The 21,675-nt window shown below is 31.0% G+C and overlaps 1 protein-coding gene across 1 annotated transcript; it reads right to left on the bottom strand.

Moving 5' to 3' along the window:
• Positions 1-4,633: 4,633 nt before the first annotated feature.
• Positions 4,634-5,999, bottom strand: LOC140813104 (protein CENTRORADIALIS-like). The gene is made up of 4 exons (XM_073171539.1): positions 5,793-5,999; positions 5,612-5,673; positions 5,028-5,068; positions 4,634-4,940 (listed from the first exon to the last, which is right to left on the bottom strand). The coding sequence occupies exons 1-4, from the start codon at positions 5,997-5,999 to the stop codon at positions 4,723-4,725; spliced, it is 528 nt and encodes a 175-aa protein (XP_073027640.1). The 3' UTR covers positions 4,634-4,722.
• Between the last annotated feature and the right edge of the window lie 15,676 nt (positions 6,000-21,675).

Here is a 21,675-nt window from a genome sequence, read left to right as displayed (position 1 = left end):
TCTGCTTTCTGAAATTTTATAATTTTTTTTTATTTTTTTATTTTTTTAATATTATATTATTATATTATATATTATATTAATAATAATATAATATATACTATTTAACATTTTAACTTCGGTATATCCCTTCGGCTCAGTCAAACAATCAAATTTTCCAAAACTCAAAACATGAAACTTCTCTATCTTTGAGTTTTCTTAGTCATATCCAAATCTCAAATCATTTGGGCTTCATATGAAAAAGATTTGTCACTATTTACCATTTTGCCCTTAAAATTAATTCATTATTTTTCAACTTATTTACGAAAATGCCATCAAAATAAATTGAATATTTTTCAATTTATTTACCAAAATGCCATCAAAGCTATTTTAGTCTCGGGGTCTCACAGTTACTTCCTTAGTACTAGTTCTACATTGAAACACTAGATGTCTTACTTCTTGCATCTCAGGTCTACCCACACTTAATTCCTTCGTACTTGTCTCATCGAGTAAGTTCTTAAAGTATTCCCTCCACCTAATTAGGATAGCTTTATCTTGCATTAAAATTCTACCATCTTCGTGATTGATACACCTGACATGGCTCAAATATTTAGTGTTTTGATCCCTGATTTTTTTATCTTAAAAATATATTTCTCTTCTTTTTAGGTACATAGCCTCATACAAATCATTATAAGATCCTTTTTTAACATCTCTTACTGCTCGACTACTGAGTCTCTTGGCTCGTTTATACAGCTCATACGATCCTTGATCTAGCTTCTAGCAAGTTCTTGAACCTTATTATATTTTCCCTGATGGCTTATTACACTTCATTGTTCCACCACCGTATCTCCTTGTTTAGTCTTCACTTCTCTTTAGCCTCTCCAAGTAGTTCCCTCACTCCACTTATATGGTTAGCCATGAGTTCAAATAACTCAGAGGTATCAGTCTTATTTTTATGCTTTACATCCTCACTTTCCTTCGAGGACTAACTGACTATCTAAAATCCTATTCCTAAGAGTTTGGCATACATCTACCTTCATAGTCCACCACTTATCGGCCTAATCTGACCTTTGTTAACTCCGCTTTTATTCTTAAGGAATCTAAGACTAATAATCTATGTTGGGTCTTCAAGTGTTCTCCTTGTATGACCTTACAATTTTTACAACCACCTAGGTCTAGTCTCCTTACAAGAAAGTAATCAATTTGACTTATATTATGTCCACTCCTAAAGTTACTAAATGACACTCCGTCTTCTTATAGAAAATATTTACTATCCCAATATCACTAGCTAAGGCAAAGTCTAGAATAGAATTATTTTGAACTACAAAGCTTTGACCTCCATGGACCCTCTCAGATCCAACTTTATCTTTACCTACATGGCCATTTAAATCTCGTCTAAAGAAGATCTTTTCCTTACAGGAGATTCTACTAATTACGTCTCCTATAGTATCCCAAATTTCCTTCTTAGTCTTCTCATCTAATCTCAATGTGGTGCATACTAATGATATGAGTGATATCTGGTTCTAAGGCTAAAGTTGTGTTCATAATCCTATCTCCAAGCCTCTAGCCGCAACAATTGCATCCCTATAGGCTTTATCCACCATTATTTCTACTCCATTTCTAGTTTTATCCGTTACTGTACAGAAAAGTTTAAAACCTTCTTTTAATTCTTTAGTCTTGCTTCCATTCCACTTTGTCTATAGAAGACAAGCTATGTTTACCTTCCTTCTTCCCATGACATCCACTAAATCTATTGAATAGCCTCTCAATGTTCCTATGTTCCAAGATGCTAATCTAATCTTCTTAATCCTAGTCTCAACTAGCTTCTCGCCCCCATCCAGTAAGGTGCGAGAACCCATCACTGCAACCTGGCACCGCTGCAGAATGCCTAGCTCGTTTGACACTACACCCGAGCATAGGTACAACATGTCGCTTAAAGATGGCGATGACCTAGCATTTTGTGTTGAGCTGTTTGAACTAATATCCATGTGAACAGGGGCGGAGCTATGGTGGGGCTGGGTTGGGCTTCAGCCCCACCTAATTTTTTGAAAAAAATTATATATATATGTTTTATTTTAAAAATTTTATTGATAGCCCCACCTAATTTTTTAAAATATATATATATATGTATATGTTTTATTTTAAAAATTTTATTGATTAGCACCAAAACTCAATCTATATTTTCTATTTTTTTCACTTTTCCATCTTTATTATTTTCTCTCAAACTATCACAATTTTCATTATTTCAAATGGCCGTAACTTCATCATCGATCGCCATTTTTCAAACTTGATTGTAGATTCGGAAAACCCACGGCATAAGCTTTCTTTTAATACCAAAATTTCGAAGTTTCTTTGTCGTCTTGAAATCAGCAGTCGCCCATCGGTTGCCGTTTTCACCGAAAATCATGAGGAAATCTTAGTGTTAGACTTTCTACGGTTCGTTCTTGTTGTTCTTAGTTAGATTTCAAATTTTAAAGGTAATTTCAGATTTTAGTGTTTCGAAATTTGGGTATTTTGGGTTTCTTGAATTTCGATAGTGTTTTAGCTTCATGTTTTTTAAGGTATTAAATATTAAATACTCTTGTTCTATATTTTCATGAAGACAATGTTTACATATTTTTTATTTTAAATTTTTTATTTAATTATTTATTTTATTAAATACCATATGGGACGGAGCCAGCCCCAGGTAATTTTGTATCCCGGCTCCGCCCCTGCATGTGAAGAGGTGTGACATCATAGATGGTTGGCTATCACAGACCTAACACCAACGATTATATATTTTTTTACGATGCTACGTATCCAGGCTTGTGACCGGCAGTCTCAACGGGCAGAGTTCTTGTGACCTTTCATATTGGAGAAAAATGCATAGACAGTTGGGAGGTCTATTTACCTAATTTTCACACAGCTCAATCAAACAAACAAAAAAACTTATCGAGGAAAAGGGTATCAAAATCAGAAATCTAACCCATAAAGAACTGGGTGAACTTCACCGGAAGAATCAGCGCCTCCCTCCAACAACGCTTGCCACTTAACATTGGGTTTTTCCCCTAATAAGAACTGAATTCAACCCAGCCCGAAGCTTTTCCCCTTCATCTTCATCCTTGTGTTTGGTCTTGGGTCGGGTCACTACAGCAGCATCGCCATTCGATGTAGGACCCAACCCGCCCTGATCGAGCACATATAGGATCTCCCAGCCCGCCGCAAGTACGTATTCGAGTATCTGTTCTTTGAAATTGCTATGCATGGCTTCCGATCATAAATTTTTGCACAAGAAGATCCAAATCCTCGTCCTAATTTTGTGTTTTTATTTTGCGTGTGAATCCGGAAGATGGTGGTTATACGAAGGTTTGCTGAAAATGTAAATCTTCGAGTGACGTTTAGATCAGAGTAGAAGCGACTCCAAGTAGTAGCAGACCGAACGTAAGATCATGCTTCTACATTTCCACGTGGAATTCGCGTGATTGGGGATTCTATGCAAATTTCATAATTTGAGTCCAATTTCCAGCCCAATAAAGATTTTGATAAAGGGGTATCAATTAAGAAAAGTATATGAAGGCCCAATCTAAGGTCCAAAAATATTTATGACTTTGGTTTGTCGATTTTAATTTTAATCTATTGTCTTTATATTGTCTTTACAATTTTGATTATTTTTTGATGTCTATAAGACGTTGAATTGAACCAATGTATTGTTAATATACGTGGTGTTTCATATTAAACTTCCAATGAAAAAAATTAAGATTATCAAAGTCTGAAAAGCATAATACTAAAACTCAATTTCAATAACATATATTATCAAAATTGTATAGAAGCAATAATACAAAACAAAAATTACAATTTTACTATATAAATGCTGAAAATGTAGTTTATATTATTTTGGCTACGGCTAAATTAATTTAAAATACTATAAATATACCTTGTTGTAATTAATTAGTAATTAGTGTGTCACTTACATCCTCAGGAAAATTAAATAGGTGTCTCAGCCCTTGACTTTTTATAAAATTTGTACAATTTACTCTTATTAACGCGATTTTTTGAAACGCAATTGTGCTCATGCAACTGAAAAACCAACGTGAAGCCTAACTTGAGTTGAGATTTTCCTCTGCAAGAAATCATGAAATCTACGTGAAAGATTTCATAGTTTCTTGCTAATAGATTCTATGGTTTCTTGCTCAACTTTGCTATGTGGATCTGGAAAATCTGTATTCAGATGGATATATTGTGGGGATCTGGAAAATATTATAGATATACGCACACTAAAGTAAAGAGAAATAGTGTGTGTGAGTATTTGTATACACATATATACATAAAATTTTATAAAATACAATGAGTCATGCAAGAATAAATACTTATATTAGCTAGGTTTTAAAAAACATAATTTATTGTACAAACATTTAAAATATATGACGCACATTCCACAGTCCTCGATCGTTAAAAGGGATAAATATCATATAATTAATGGCCCACATCTAATCACAAACGCAAGTTTTTGAAAAGAAAAAAAACAAGAAGAAGTAGAAGAAATCATTCCAAGATGAATCGAAATTAGAAGCTTATTCCTAACAGTAGAAATCATCAAGCATTACTAGCACAATTCATGGATACCAATTAATTGTGCGGAAAATTTGGCTCCCACTACAACAAGAACCTACGTTAATCATTATGATTTCCCAGTTTTTCTTCCATGCTAGCCGAATCCCATATTCTCTATGTAGCCACATGCCCACATCCATCGATCCAGCTAGCTAGCTAGCGTCTTCTTGCAGCAGTCTCGCGTTGGCAATTGAAGAAAACAGCAGCAACAGGAAGACCTAACCCGTTTTCCTCTGCAAATTTCCTGGTACTGAAGCAATCTCTAGAGACTTGTGGGTTTACTGATTGTCTCTTTTGTTGCTTGAACAGAAGAAATACAAACCTGTGGATCCCTATGTTTGGCATTGGCTTTTCATAGCTAACAACTTCTTTCCCTGGAAATTTTTTACATTTATTGTCCTTTTTAAAAAAATTAGTTTAATCTAATTTGTGCTAGTGGGCGGAGAATAATTTGTTCATACCGAACGAGGAATCCGTGGTGCCTGGGATATCTGTGACCATCCTGTCAGTTTGTCAAATCAAAAACACATAATTTCCTTCTCCAAAATATATAAAACACAGCACTGTGAATAGTAAGTTGTTTATTTCCTTTCTAGCATTCTAAAGTTAATTAAGAATGATCGAATTAGCATGTATATATATCTGAAAACTTCAAAAAACCAAAGCAACAATGAAATATAAATGCAAGAAACCTTATCTTGATTTCACAAATAGGTCGGTATCTTTGAAAGTTGTCTCTTTTTTTTATCACTTCTCCAGATTCACTTTTTTTGCAAGAATATTTTTAGGGATGTGCTGATCACCATAGAATGGGTTGACTGACATTAAAATCATAGTTTATGTATGACAGAAGATGTTCGAGTATATCTTCAATGAACTTCTGTTAACGAAAAATATTACTCCATGAAGTTGGAAGAACCCTAGCACACTCATGAACTTAGGTCATATACATTTACACCATAAAATGTTAGTTTATTGTTCTTCTTCTTGTTCTTGATATATACACAAAAGAATATATGTCGTATGTGTGTATATATATGTATACCAGTGCAAGTTCTCCCTAAGGTACGGATCGCTTGGACCTGGAGCATCTGGGTCTGTCATAACCTGAAAAAACAAAAACCCAAGAAAGTAAATATTTCAACCATGTGGTTAAGATACTAAACGAAGAACATAACTAGTCATCACCAGTAACTTGTACAGTAAAATCAAGATGTGTAACTTACCAGGGTGAAAAATGATCTGAGATCACCTCCATGAACTTCAACCCTAGGTTTACAGGTGACTGCAGAAGGAAAGTACTCGTAGCCATTGTGCAGTTCTTGCTTGTTTGAGTTGTAAGTGACACTCATTATAACAGTGGTGGAGAAGTGATCAACAACATCTCCGATCACTCTACTGATAACAAGAGGATCTGATGAGATTCTCGCCATTTTAAATCGTACTTGAACAGTTAGTGGTAGAAAATGACTAGTACTTAATTTCGGCCCTTTTTCTGGTAATGGTATTGCAAACCCGGCCACCCCGAATATTTATAGTGGCAGCAAGACGCTACTGAGTTACTTGCGAATCATTTCGAATTCAGTACTGGAATAGGGGTTTCAATATGTGCCCATTGAGTTTAATCTTCAACTGTCAAACCAGAAGAAAGGGTTGTGCTTTTTGAATTTGAAAGAGCAAGAAAAGCACACATGCAATACTTGGCCCACAAACCTCACCTGATATCCTATTTAATATGTGTTTTGGAAAATTTCTTTCTTGGAAAAATTGCAAATTTGGTCATGAATTATTATTTCTTTGCCATTTTGATCTTCAATATTACATCTTTCAATTTTAGTCTATTATCTTTATTATTATTAGAGATTTTTTTTTTTTTTGTCTTTTTTCGATTTCAATCATATATGTCGTGAAATTTCATTTTTTATAGTCTGTCGTATTTTATTTTTGGGGCAAATTTATTCCTTTTTCCGATGTGACATCAATCCAGTCAATTATTTGACATCGATGTTTATAGTGCTACATCAGCATTTCCGATTAAAAAAGAATAAAAATACCAAAAAAAATTAAAGATACGAGACTCAAACTGAAATTTGATAAAATTGAGGACCAAAATCACAACAACTCAAACAAACTGGACCAAAAAAATAATGTACCCATATAAATGCAATCTTGTTCATTTTTTGACGTGTCGTTGATACAGTGTCGACATGATACTCATGTATACAAAGACACGTTACACTCTCCCCATAAAAAATATAAAATTGCTAAAAATTGAAAAATACAAAATTAAAACTTAATTCTGACTACATTAAATACCAAACTCACAAATAAAGGGGTGAGCAAGATTTCGGTTAAACCGAATTAACCGACCGAACCGAGTCAATTCGGAAATTCGGTTCGGTTATTTCGAAAATTTGGTTTTCAAATTAAAAAATTCGGTTATATCGGTTAATTCGGTTCGATTACAGTTTTCAAAATTTTGAAATCGGTTAACCAAATTAACCGATATAATAAATATTATTATTTAATAAAATTTTTTATTTATCAATATTTTAATTTTAAATTTTAAAATCGATATAATATGTATTAATTGTGTTCAAATAAAACTTATACATTTGTGATGTGTGTGATTTTATGTTTTTATGCATTTTTTTAAACTATAGTGTTAAAAAAAATTAAATATATAATTAAAGTTAAATCACAAATTTTTTTTAAACTAATCGGTTAATTCAGTCACCGGCCGAATTAACCGATTTTAATTCGGTTCGGTTTTCATCGGTTATGAAAATTAATTCGGTCGGTTCGGTTATGGCTAAATATTTCGGTTCGGTTCGGTTCGGTTCGGTTGTGGCTAGTTCGGTTAGGCTAATTCCGTTCGGTCGGTAACCGAATTAACCGAATGCTCACCCCTACTCACAAAGATTATCAATCATATGTACAAAACGAAATTAAAAAAAAATAAAACATATTTCACACATGGAAACTGAATGCTCCACATAATACTCCAAATATTAGTCACAATCATATGCGTGAACTTAGAAATATCAGAAAACAAAGAAAATATGTTAAGTTACTAGCTCATATTAATGATTATAATTTTGATTTATACCCCTAGCCTAGACAAACTCGAATAACATGAGAGCTCTTTGAAAAGGTTTTATTTTTAGAAAAGGTCTCATTTTATTCATAAATAGATTTTTATTTTTAATATTCAGTCGGTGTTTTTAAAAAAGAGATAGAGAAACTGGTTAAAGATCGTATATACCCTAGGTTAATTCGGGCCGGCAAGACTGATTGAACAGGGCCAGTACTTACTGTTCTCTTCTCTGATAAATGTGGAAAGAAAGGCACGATACGATGGTCTTGGAGGAGATATATGCATAATCAATTTATTGAGACATGTCTCGTATCCGACGTGATTCATGTAAAATATTATTTTTAATCTCAAAAATATTATTTTTTATTCTAAATACGGATTGGATAGATCCATGTGACGATCCATCTTACAAAATAGTATTTTTTATTCTAAATACGGATTGGATATATCCATCTCACGATCCATCTTACAAGAGATTTACTCATATGTATCAAATTGTAATATTGATATTCAAGGCTTAAAAAGGAGAATTTCTCAGAAACTTTTCCTGAAAGTACAACAGTATCATTCAATATTACACAACTATTTTTATAGAAAATAATATATAAATGGATGATTTGAAATCTCTTATGTTTCTCAATTATATTTTTCTGATTGAATTTCAAATATACGGCCTACAACCTATTTAGTCATCTGAAATTCCAATCATATTATTTGAAATTCATCCACAAATCCAAAATATAGTCCTGTTCAAATACAACCAAAGGAATAAATTAGCAAATATTTCTTTTTTCGACCAAATTATTGAGAAACCCTATACGGTGCTGTGCGTGTTCGATGTGTCATAAATTGTTTGGCTTTCATCTATTTCATAAAAATAATTACATGCATTCTGCTGCTTTATTAATAAGCAAATTCAAGGAACATGTGACAAAGTAACAGAAGGCCCAATTCCCCATTATTTCAGTACTTGACCAATTAATCACGCATGTTTGAATGACATCCCCTGACGTGAAATTTTGTGTTCTTTTCTAGCCTAATAATTAAAATGCATGTATGTTTCCAAATATATATATATATATATATACACACACACAACATCCGAACCCAAAAAAAAAATCCAATTTTTGGACTGTAAATAAATATTTTATGAATTGCTGTAATTAATTATGAATATAGGTAATAAACTCAGAGGTTTGGGTTTGGTATATAATTTCGAAAGATTATAGTTTTTAAAAGTTAGAATAAAAAATATAAGATTGATTGCTCAGCTGCATTGCTCAGACGCGTATATCGAGTGAAAATAATAATAAGTACCAAGATTTTTTCACACCACAACGTTAAACATGTTGATGAAGATTCTTGGATGTCGAATCAAGTAGCAGATCGAAATATTGTTTATATAAACACTCAATTGTTATATTAATTAATAATATATAAGCAAAGAAGTTAATAATTATCCCCCAAAAAATTGAACAATATTCAAAGACAAAATTTGTGTGAGACGGCCTCACGAGTCGTATTTTGTGAGACGGATATCTTATTTGGATAATCCATGAAAAAATATTACTTTTTATGTTAAGACTATTACTTTTTATTGTGAATATCGGTAGGGATGACACGTCTCACAGATAAAGATTCGTGAGACCGTCACACAAGAAACCTATTCTCTTGCAAATTTTATCTTCTCGAAGGAAAATAAATTTACAATGTACTTAGTATTACAAATTAAAACTTTTGACTTGATAATATTTTCTATTAGATTTTGTAGTGTTATGTAAAAATTACTACAAATTAAAAATATACATATATAATTTATTTATGTCCTGGACAGACGACAAGTAGTAGTACTCAAATGCTTAATTTCCTAGCTACGCATAATGTCTACATGGTTCGTGAGAAAAGTCATATATAATTGTTCCACTGATCACCAGTTTGGTTCATTATATTTTATATGTTGAGTAACATATGATTATTAATTGGCATAATAATAACAATTGGATTATGCAGATTTTTTTAAAAGTAAGAGACATTGTATATATGTGTCACTATTTTTTTGGTACAAGTTTTACTATCACTACAAGAATAAATGCTTATGATGACATTCATACACACTAGCTTCTTAGAAATATGAATAATAATATTTGTTTAGTTTTCGAACAAATTATAAAAAGAATATATGTCTATTCATGCACACATACATTCATACACACTAGCTTTCTTAGAAATATGAATAATAATAGGGAGGGAAAAGAAGAAAACATACACATTTTCTTCTATTTTTCAAGAATTTTGCGTGTGCATAACACGGAAGCAAAAACTTGTGTGAAACAGTCTTACAGATCGTATTTTGTGATACCGATCTCTTATTTGGGTCATCAATGAAAAAATATTACTTTTTTATGCTAAGAGTATTATTTTTTTATTGTGAATATCGGTAGGGTTGACGCATCTTACAGATAAAGATTAATGAAACCGTCTCACAAGAGACTTACTCTAAGACAGACACACATATGTGTCTTTTAAACTAACACACATACAACTTTTATTTTTTTTAGAAAAATTAAACCAACGTTTATTTAAATATAAGTAAAAGTTTTTTTTAGAAAAAGTAAAAAGATTAAAACTTTTTTAAAGATAAATTATAAAAATATATGGTTTTTATTAAAAAAATGTGGTTTACCGGTTCACAACTATTTTGAAAATAACAAAAACTCTAATAAAATAGTACATATCAGTTTTGTAATATGGTTATCCGACCTAACCCAATCTATGAAAATTTATTATTTTATATTAAATTATTTTTTATTATAAACATGGACATTTTATAAGTGTTTTATTGATAAAGATCTATGAGACCGTCTTATTTTTTGAAAATTATTTTTCTAACGAATTAGTAATTCCGCATGTTTGGTATGGTATATGACCTTAAATCTCAATTTATTAAATAAATAAACATGCATTATATAAAAGAAAAACAAAAAATTACAAAAAAAAGGCAAATTTAATTGCATCGTCCGCTATTGGTACTGCAAAACGCCACGACTTGCATTACTTTTGAAAAAAAAAATTAATTTAAATTTATTATTGATAAATCTGTTGAAATAATATATTTGAATATTGACAAAGTAATAGTTGAATATTTGAATGTTGAAAATAAGAGTTGTAAAGTTAGAAATTTGTGTGATGATGATGTAGGTAATGATGTATTTTATTTTTTGGATTATGTGTAATGAAACTCTATAAATAGATCTCTCATTTGTGAAGAAAATCACAATTGAGTAGAGAGAAAAATATTATAAAGTATGTAGTTTGGTAAATTTTGAGAGTTTGAGATTTTTACTTTTTACCATAAATTTTTATTTTTTCACAACACGTTATCAGCACGAAGCTCTAAAAGTCCTACATACTTTTCCAAGCTCCAAACAGAAGAAAAAGGTAACAAAAGTACTAATATTTATTTTACTGTTATTTATTTATTGTATATTTATTTAATATACAATATAATGTTATTATTAGAAATAATAAAAATAAATTTTTCATAAACTTGTTATAAATCCTGTGAGGATGTTAAGACGACATCCCACACTCCTGGCAAGGGATACGACAAGTATAAAAGGCTATAAGGTTTTTAAACAAAATAAATTATGACACTCATTATAATATTATGATATGATATACATAATTATTTAAACATGTGTAATATTATATACACCATATTATTACCATAAAATTATACAAATACATACATTTATTTTTTTGTACACCAACGGTCATAAATGGTAAAAAAACGGCTAGTTTTTGTCCTATAAATATGATCTCACAAACATATTCAATCACTCAAACTTTCTCTTCTTCTCTAAAAATTATTCTTCATCAAATTTTTCGAAGAAAAAAAGAAGATGGCTTTCTCAAGGTTATTTTAATTATTTTGGTTATCATATTCACGAGTCTTGTATTTATCGGAGAATATCCTCCTCGTGTGTTTTATTTATTTTTACAAATGCTTGTACTTGTTGTTTATCCATTACTTTGTATTGCGATATTTATTAACTAATAAAATGCATCGTAATTTTTTTAGTACCACCATGTCAAACTTGACAAAGCTCGAATTCATCGCTCTTGATATTACGGGGAAAAATTATATGCCATGGACTCTCGATGTAGAAATGCATCTTGAGTCATTGGGTCTAAGCGAGACCATTAAAGAAAATGACATATGCACGTCACAAGAAAAGGCAAGAGCCATGATATTTTTACGTCGACATCTCGACGATGGATTGAAATGTGAATACCTGACTGAAAAAAATCCGATGGCTTTGTGGAAGGGATTAAAAGAAAGATTTGAACATATAAGGGAAGTTATACTTCCGACCGTCCATGATGAATGGAATACACTGAGATTCCAAGATTTTAAAAAAGTCAGTGATTACAATTCGGCGATGTATAGAATAATCTCGCAATTAAAATTTTGTGGACATGAGATCACAGAATCTGAGATGCTTGAAAAAACATTTTCCACATTTCATGCATCAAATATTACTCTACAGCAACAATATAGAGTACGTGGATTTGCGAGATATTCCGAGCTCATCGCCTGTCTTCTTGTGGCGGAAAAGAACAATGAGCTATTAATGAGAAATCATCAGTCCCGACCCACTGGATCAACAGCATTTCCCGAAGTAAATGCTGTAAGTAAAAATGAATTTAAACCTCGGAACCAAAATCAAATTCATAGACAAGATTTTGGTCGAGGTCGAGGTCGAGGTCGTGGACGTGGACGTGGACGTGGAATTGGCCGTGGTCGTGGTCGAGGCCGTGGTTTGAAAATAATAGAGATAGTTATTTTTATAACTCATCTCAAAAGAGCGTCCCAAACCATCCACAGAAAAGGCATCATGAGAATACAAGTATTAATGAGAATCACTCAAAAAGATATGAAAGTTCTTGTTACAGATGTGGTACTCCAGGACATTGGTCTAAAGTTTGTCGAGCCCCTGAGCATCTTTGTAAACTTTATAAGGAATCATTAAAGGGGAAAGAAAAGGAGACCAACTTCACTGAACGCAGTGACCGTTTGAGTGATTCAACTCATTTTGATGCTGGTGATTTTATGAATGATTTCTCTGGAAATGATCAACATGTTGGTGGATAGAAATGAACAATTTTGATGCTGCAGATTTTCTCAGTGATTTTTCTGAAAATGAACAATATAGTGGTAGAATATAAATGTACAATAATTTGTTTTTCATGTATTCATATAATAATGTTTTATTGTATAATTATGATATGTGTTATATTTAAATATATATTGCCAGTAATTTATTTCATTGCATATTTTTTTGAAGTTCAAATATGGAAAATGCTATGAGCAAAGCTGAAGTTTGCATACCCGATAGTGGTACAACGCACACTATCCTCCGAGATAAAAGATATTTCTTGGAACTAAAACCAACAAAAACAACGGTGAATACAATATCAGGTCCTGTAGACTTGATTAAAGGATGTGGTAAAGCACAATTTTTGTTACCTAATGGTACAAATTTTTTATCAATGATGATTTATATTCACCACAATCGAAAAGAAATTTGTTGAGTTTTAATGATATATATTCCTATGGGTATGATACTCAAACATTGAATGAAGGGAATGAGAAATATATGTGCCTTATCACATATAAATCAGGAAAGAAATATGTGATTGAAAAACTACCAATGCTCCCTACTGGATTGCATTATACACATATAAGTCCCATTGAATCAAACATGGTAGTAGATAATTCTTCGATATTAACCAATTGGCATGATCGATTGGGACATCCTGGTTCAACAATGATGCGAAGAATTATAGAAAATACACATGGTCATCCACTGAAAGACCAGAAGATCTTTCAGAATAATAAGTTTCAATGCAAAGCATGTTCTCTTGGAAAACTTATTATAAGACCATCACCAGTCAAAATCCAAACTGAATCACCAATGTTTCTTGAACGTATTCAGGGTGATATTTGTGGACCAATCCATCCACCATGTGGACCATTCAGATACTTTATGGTATTGATTGATGTCCTCCAGCAGATGGTCACATGTATGTTTATTGTCAACTCGAAATGTTGCATTTGCAAGGTTACTTGCTCAAATAATAAAATTGAGGAATCAATTTCTCGATTATACAATCAAGAAATTAGACTGGATAATGCTGGTGAATTTACTTCCCAGACTTTCAATGATTATTGTATGTCTATGGGAATCATTGTTGAGCATCATGTTGCTCATGTACATACACAGAATGGATTGGCTGAATCATTGATTAAACATCTGCAAATGATTGCTAGACCAATGATTATGAAAACAAAGCTCCCTATTTCTATATGGGAACATGCAATTTTACATGATGCTTCATTAATTCGCATCAGACCAAGTGCATATCATAAATACTCCCCATTGCAGCTTGCATTTGGTAAAGAACCAGACATTTCTCATCTGAGAATTTTTGGATGTATGGTGTATGTGCCTATTGCACCACCACAACGAAAGAAAATGGGACCTCAAAGAAAGGTTGGAATTTATATCGGTTATGATAGTGCATCAATAATTCGATATCTTGAACCTCAGACAGGCGACGTGTTCACAGCACGTTTTGCTGATTGTCATTTTAATGAGGAAATCTTCCCAATGTTAGGGGGAGAACAGAAACATACCAAAAAAGAAATTACATGGTATGTATCATCATTGTTACATCTGGATCCAAGAACAAAACAATGTGAAAAAGATGTACAACAAATTGTACACTTGCAAAGAATAGCAAATCAAATACCAGATGCATTTGCAGACACAAAAGGTGTACCTAAATCATATATACATGCTGCAAATGCCCCTGCTCGAATTGAAATTCCAAAGAAACAAATGGAAGATACTCATGATGTCATTAAACGCCTGAAGCGTGGAAGGCCAGTCGGTTCCAAGGATAAAAATCCTCGAAAAAGAAAATCCATAGAGAAACACGATGATCACAAAATAAAGAATGATGTTTCTGAAGAAACACATGATGATCACAAAATAGAGAATGGTGTTCCTGAAGAAACACATGATGATGAAAATGTTCTGTCAGAACCACAAACTGACGAGAATCATGAAATCTCTATCAATTACATTAATACTGGAAAAATATGGAACCGAAAAGATATAGATGAAATTGATGATATATTTTCTTATAATGTGGCAATCGACATCATAAATGATAACGAAGATCATGAACCAAAATCTTTTGGTGAATGTAAAAATCGGCAGGATTGGATAAAATGGAAATATGCCATCCAGGTTGAATTAGATTCGCTAAATAAACGTAATGTTTTTGGACCTATAGTCCTTACACCTGAAGGTGTAAAACCTGTTAGATACAAATGGGTTTTTATTCGAAAGCGAAATGAGAAAAATGAAATAGTAAGATATAAAGCTCGACTTGTTGCACAAGGTTTTTCTCAAAGGCCTGGAATTGATTATGAAGAAACGTATTCTCCTGTGATGGATGCAATTACGTTTCGGTATTTGATTAGCTTGGCGGTATCTGAAAATTTAGAAATGCGTCTTATGGATGTTGTTATAGCTTACTTATATGGATCACTTGATAGTAATATATATATGAAAATCCCTGAAGGATTTAAGATGCCTGAAGCACAAAGTTCAAAACCCAGGGAATGTTATTCTGTGAAATTACAAAGATCATTATATGGGTTAAAACAATCAGGTCGAATGTGGTATAATCGACTAAGTGATCACTTGATGAAAAAGGGATATGTAAATAATTCAATATGCCCTTGTGTTTTCATTAAGAAAACAACATCCGGATGCGTAATTATTGCTGTATATGTTGATGATTTAAACATCATTGGAACGAATAAGGAAATTCAAGAAGTTGTGTCATACTTGAAGGAAGAATTTGAAATGAAGGATCTTGGAAAAACCAAGTATTGTCTGGGTTTACAAATTGAACAAAAAGAATGTGGAATGTTTGTTCACCAGACAAATTATACAGAAAAGATCCTTAAACGTTTTAATATGGATAAAGCAAATCCTTTAAGTACTCCAATGGTTGTTAGATCATTAAACATAGAAAATGATCCATTCCGTCCATGTGAAGATGATGAAGATATTCTTGGTCCAGAAGTACCATATCTAAGTGCCATCGGTGCCCTTATGTACCTTACAAATTGTACAAGGCCTGATATATCTTTTGTCGTGAATCTGTTGGCAAGATTTAGCTCATATCCAACAAAGAGACACTGGAACGGAATTAAACATATATTCCGTTATCTACGAGGAACGACAGACTTGGGACTTTTGTATTCAAAAGATGCTAATCCAAGTATAATTGGTTATGCTGATGCTGGATACTTATCTGATCCACACAAAGCACGTTCCCAAACTGGATATGTATTTACTCGTGGAGGAACTGCAATATCTTGGCGTTCACAGAAACAAACGCTAGTAACAACTTCATCAAATCATGCCGAGATTATTGCACTACATGAAGCAAGTCGTGAATGTGTGTGGTTAAAATCAATGACCCAACATATTCAAATTTCATGCGGATTATCATTCAATGAGAAGCCTGTGATACTATATGAAGATAATGTTGCATGTGTTGCTCAAATGAAATAAGGATACATAGAAAGCGACAGAACTAAACATATTCCTCCTAAGTTCTTCGTATTCACCAAGGAGCTTGAGAAGAATAAATGTATTGATGTTCGTCACATTCAATCAAGTGAAAACTCATCAGATCTCTTCACAAAAGCACTTCCTACGTCAATATTCAGAAAGCACATATATAATATTGGGATGCGCAATCTACGAAATTTGTGAAGAATTGTTCATGTCAACATCAGGGGGAGTTTACGTGACTGCACTCTTTTTCCCTTACTATGGTTTTTATCCCAATGGGTTTTTCCAAGTAAGGTTTTTAACGAGGCAGTACAAAACACGTAATGAAGACATCATCGTATCATGATCATCATCACAAGGGGGAGTGTTGAAATAATATATTTGAATATTGAAAAAGTAATAGTTGAATATTTGAATGTTGAAAATAAGAGTTGTAAAGTTAGAAATTTGCGTGTGATGATGTAGGTAATGATGTATTTTATTTTTTTGGATTATGTGTAATGAAACTCTATAAATAGATCTCTCATTTGTGAAGAAAATCACAATTGAGTAGAGAGAAAAATATTATAAAGTGTGTAGTTTGGTAAATTTTGAGACTTTGAGATTTTTACTTTTTACCATAAATTTTTACTTTTTCACAATAAAACCAACGATTTTCGTTAAATTTTTCCCTTTTTTAACTTTTCTTTTTGGCGATTTATATCTAACACTACAATCATGAAACTAATTTCATTTCAAGTATATATATGTTGTGAGACAGTCTCATATATCTAAATTTGTCAGATGGTTCGTAATACATAAAAAATATTACATTTTCATAGGTCGGATATGAGATATATATCACAAAAATGAATGGTAGGATGATCTCATAAGAATTTTTGTTTTTCGTTTTAACTTGTAATTGGTAATCTATACATGATAGTTGGATAAATTATAATTGAATTTTGTTACTTAATAATAGTTAACACATGATACGTACGGGGTAAAAATTTTACCTTGTACGATTTAATGCTTTTGTTAATACAGTATTCAAATTTCTTCATTAATATAATAATAACATAATACAAATTCTTACAGATATTATCTTGTCATATTTACTAAGATCACAAATCTAATTAAATAAAAATAATCAGATAAAAGAGAAAATTATCTATAAAATTAAGTGATTAATTCATATTAAGAAATGGAATATGAATTCAAATTAAGAAATGGAGCATGTTAAATGACTTTAAGCCCACTTTCCCAGTTGGACGCCCCAATAATTTGGTTATCAGGGCCTTGAAGTGGGCCCTTCCTTTTGGGCGAAGAATCTAAAAAGGCTTGAATATTTTATTATTATTATTATTATTATTTTATGTTTAGACAAGACAGGGTTGAATTTTGGATTTTAGATCAGAATTACTTTTAAAATTTTCAACATATTATAGTAAATTTTATATCTTTATATTATCTCTGCTATATTATTAAAGGTGAATATCTCATAATAACTAATTTTTGTATGTCTGATATCAAAGTTTCTCTATAATTTTATTATTCATAATATTTATTAGCTAATTTTGTTCATATGAGTTTAGAAATTTTTGTATATATTCCTATAATTTTTCGATTTTTTCTCTCATTTATTTAAAAGTTAAAATTATCTCATTAAATATTATCTAATCACTAATCTATAAATATCATGGCAAAAACTTGTTTGAGACGGTCTAACGGGTCATATCTGTGACACGGATATCTTATTTGGGTCATCCATGAAAAAGTATTACTTTTTATGCTAAGAGTATTACTTTTTATTGTGAATATGCTAGGATCCATGAGACGGTCTTACATGAGACTCACTCTAATATCATATATTCATAAAATAATATATGTTTCTTACAACAAAAAAAAAATTAATACGGCAAGAATCATGTGACACATAATTAAGCACAAAAACTCATGTGAACCGGCTATTACAAGTTAATTTTGTGAGAAATACATTCTATTTGGGTAATTCATAAAAAAAAATATATATTTTTTATTGTAAATATGTGCATGGTTGACTCATCTCACGAATAAAGATACGTAATACCGTCTCACAAGAGAACTATTATTAACTAAGTTCACCCATCAACTTTAAAAGAGTTTCAATCCATCCAAGTGTAACATAATCTTCAGTACCAACCATGAACAAGGCTAAAATGAAGTACTTTATTTCAATAATCAAATTATTATTTACATATATATATTATTTAAGCAAATGTCAACCTTTATGATGGAGACAAAATGCAAATAATAATAGCAACAAATTATCAGAACAAATATCTACCGCTCATCTAATACGCTAAAAAATACTTAATTTGTTGACTGACTATATTTCCTTAGCATCAATTAACTAATACAAGATTGTTTTAAATCACAAATTGTATATATGAGCTGTAATTTGATAAAATTCAAACTACTCCAGCATTGAATTTTTCCAAGTTTGCAGTAATTAAGGGCCGATTCAATGTGGTGAGACACAAATACGATTTATACTGTCAAATATTTTGATTTTTATGATACAATAATACTCTTTTCTTGCCAAAATTCTTAGTTTGATGGTCACTCTCGACAATATCAAAACGTTTTTAAATTCGAAAAAACTATTATTGATCCCAAAAATAACGAGGACGTAAGATTATATATAACACTGTTTGTGGGAACAATAAGATGATAAATCTATATAATAAGATCACATAATGATTTATACTTCGAGAGTGGGTCTCATGTGAGACCTTCTCACGGATCTTAATCTGTGAGACGGGTCAACCCTACTTATATTCACAATAAAAAGTAATACTCTTAACATAAAAAGTAATACTTTTTCATGGATGACTCAAATAGGAGATCCGTCTCACAAATAAGACCCGTGAGACCGTCTCACACAAGTTTTTACCGAGTAGATCTCTTATATATGAGACGGTCTCACGAATCTTTATCTGTGAGACGGGTCAATCCTACCGATATTCACAATAAAAGGTAACACTCTTAGCATAGAAAGTAATACTTTTTAATGGAGACTTATATAAGAGATCTGTCTTACAAAATACAACATGTGAGACCGTCTCACACAAGTTTTTATCTTTTTATTATACATATTTTTTTTTAAAAATGAAATAATAATATAATTTCTCGGACATTTTGAACCATGACCTTGTGTTGTATTATTATTTTATGGGTGTTTCTTATGTAATATTTTAATTAAATGGCTTCATTTTTAAATAAAATAATTCACGATCGATAACTTGGACTTGATGGAACAAGCTAAAGCACTAGAATTTTCATTTAATAAAAAACCATATTATTAAATATTTGGTTTCACTTTGGATTGGCATAACCTAATTTGACAAAAGGTGCTACCATATACAAATTAATTAAATTTGACAAGGCACGCTGATTGTGACACAAATTGTTGGTATGTGAAGGGAAATTGCATGTTAATTACGTCGTTATGATGTCATCACAAAATTAAATTTACATAAAAAAAATTTATACCATATGTAAATATTATAATCAAACAATTTATACTATGTAAATAATGTTGAGATTTCTTAATTGTTGAATTATTCAACTAAAAATTGAAAAAGGATTTAAATTAATGTAAACAAAGGATCCATTATATATTTAGGGTGCAATAATTGTCCATGTTTAGTAGAACGATCGAATAGTGGTGTTTGTCCTGCTGTGCGGTTTAAAAAATTTGATTTGCACCATTACAATCAGCTATAACTTTTGGTAAAACAGCAAACGCTCGGTCCTACACATTATAACTCAGTCCATTATTAATATTTTATAATAATGTATAAGGTTTGTAATTAAATAAGATATAAACCAGAAAACAAACAAAACTTCGCAACCTCTTCAATAATGCTTAATTTAATACACGTTGTCCTTTGGTGCTTAAATAATAAATACACAATACTGCATCCACCAAACAACCATTCCATACAAATTAAACAGTCACAGTTCGTAGACCTGGCCATGGATCGGGTTGGATTTGAACCTGGACCAGATTCAGCCCCTGTGATCAACGCAACGGGACGATATTATCTCGACAAAAATCTGTGTGAGAACGTCTCACAGATTATATTTTGTGAGACGAATATTTTATTTGGGTCATCTATGGAAAATTATTATTTTTTATACTAAGAGTATTTTTTTTTATTGTGAATATCGGTAGGGTTGACTCGTCTCACAGGTAAATATTCGTGAGACCGTCTCACAAGAGACTATTCTATTATCTCAAGGTAGATCCAATAACTCAAATTCATTAACCATGCATTAGCGATTATTAGGTGTATATTGTGGCGTATATAATATTGTCGGAGATTGACAGTATATTCTTAGGCTGTGTTCACTTAGTGATATGTGAATATATATGGATAAATGATGATCATACTATTAAACTAATTTTATAAGACGTGAAATAATGATGAATAAGCAATAACATGTTTATTTTGATTAATAAATTTTATGATTGGAATTATGATCAAGTGACGGGTTATATTTTACCTTCTGTCTATAATAAATAAATTTATTTTCAGTTTGTATTTGTAAATTTGGGATTGTGGGATTTATTGGAAAATGTAAATTATTATTAATTCACATGTAAATTATTTTAATTCACCAAAATTATTGGATATAAATTTTATTTATTTTTAAAATAATAAAAATTAATAAAGTGTATAAAAAAATTCCATGAATAAGGCTAAAATCAAATATATTTAATAATATATTAAATTATTTGATTTTTTATTCATGTTTTATAATTTTTTTTATAAATTAGCCTTTCATACATTATTTTTTTGGAATTTAAGGGTATTAATATAATATATTAATATTCCTTAGTTGTATAGAGTTTTAGTAAAAGATTACTCTTAATAACATCTTTTTTTTTATTATAAAAAAAATCAAATTTTAAATGCAAAATTAGGTAAATATGGATGGAGTTTACGATTTAGTACAGACCTTAACAAGACAAGTAAACATGAGATGACAAGATTATTAGCATAATCTTATGGTTATTATAACAAGTAAACATAATTTTAAAATTAATAATCAAACAAATTATAATAATTAGTTGGGACAATTATTATCTTAGGATGATCTATTCAGTTAAAATAGTAGGTTACTGAACAATTTTCAGGGCTTTAATAATAGTATACGAGATATAATTTTTTTTAAAACTTTTGTTGACATCCCATGTCTTAAAAATATATATATATTGGCATCGATCTGTCTAAATATTGACAAAAACTTATATAAGACGGTCTTACGGATCATATTTGTGAGACAGATCTCTTATTTGAGTCATCCATGAAAAAATATTAT

This window comes from Primulina eburnea, chromosome 1, assembly GCF_022965805.1.
Source record: "Primulina eburnea isolate SZY01 chromosome 1, ASM2296580v1, whole genome shotgun sequence".
NCBI lineage: Eukaryota > Viridiplantae > Streptophyta > Magnoliopsida > Lamiales > Gesneriaceae > Primulina > Primulina eburnea.
Note: the sequence above shows the minus strand (reverse complement) of the source record. Positions and strands in the feature narration are given on the sequence as shown.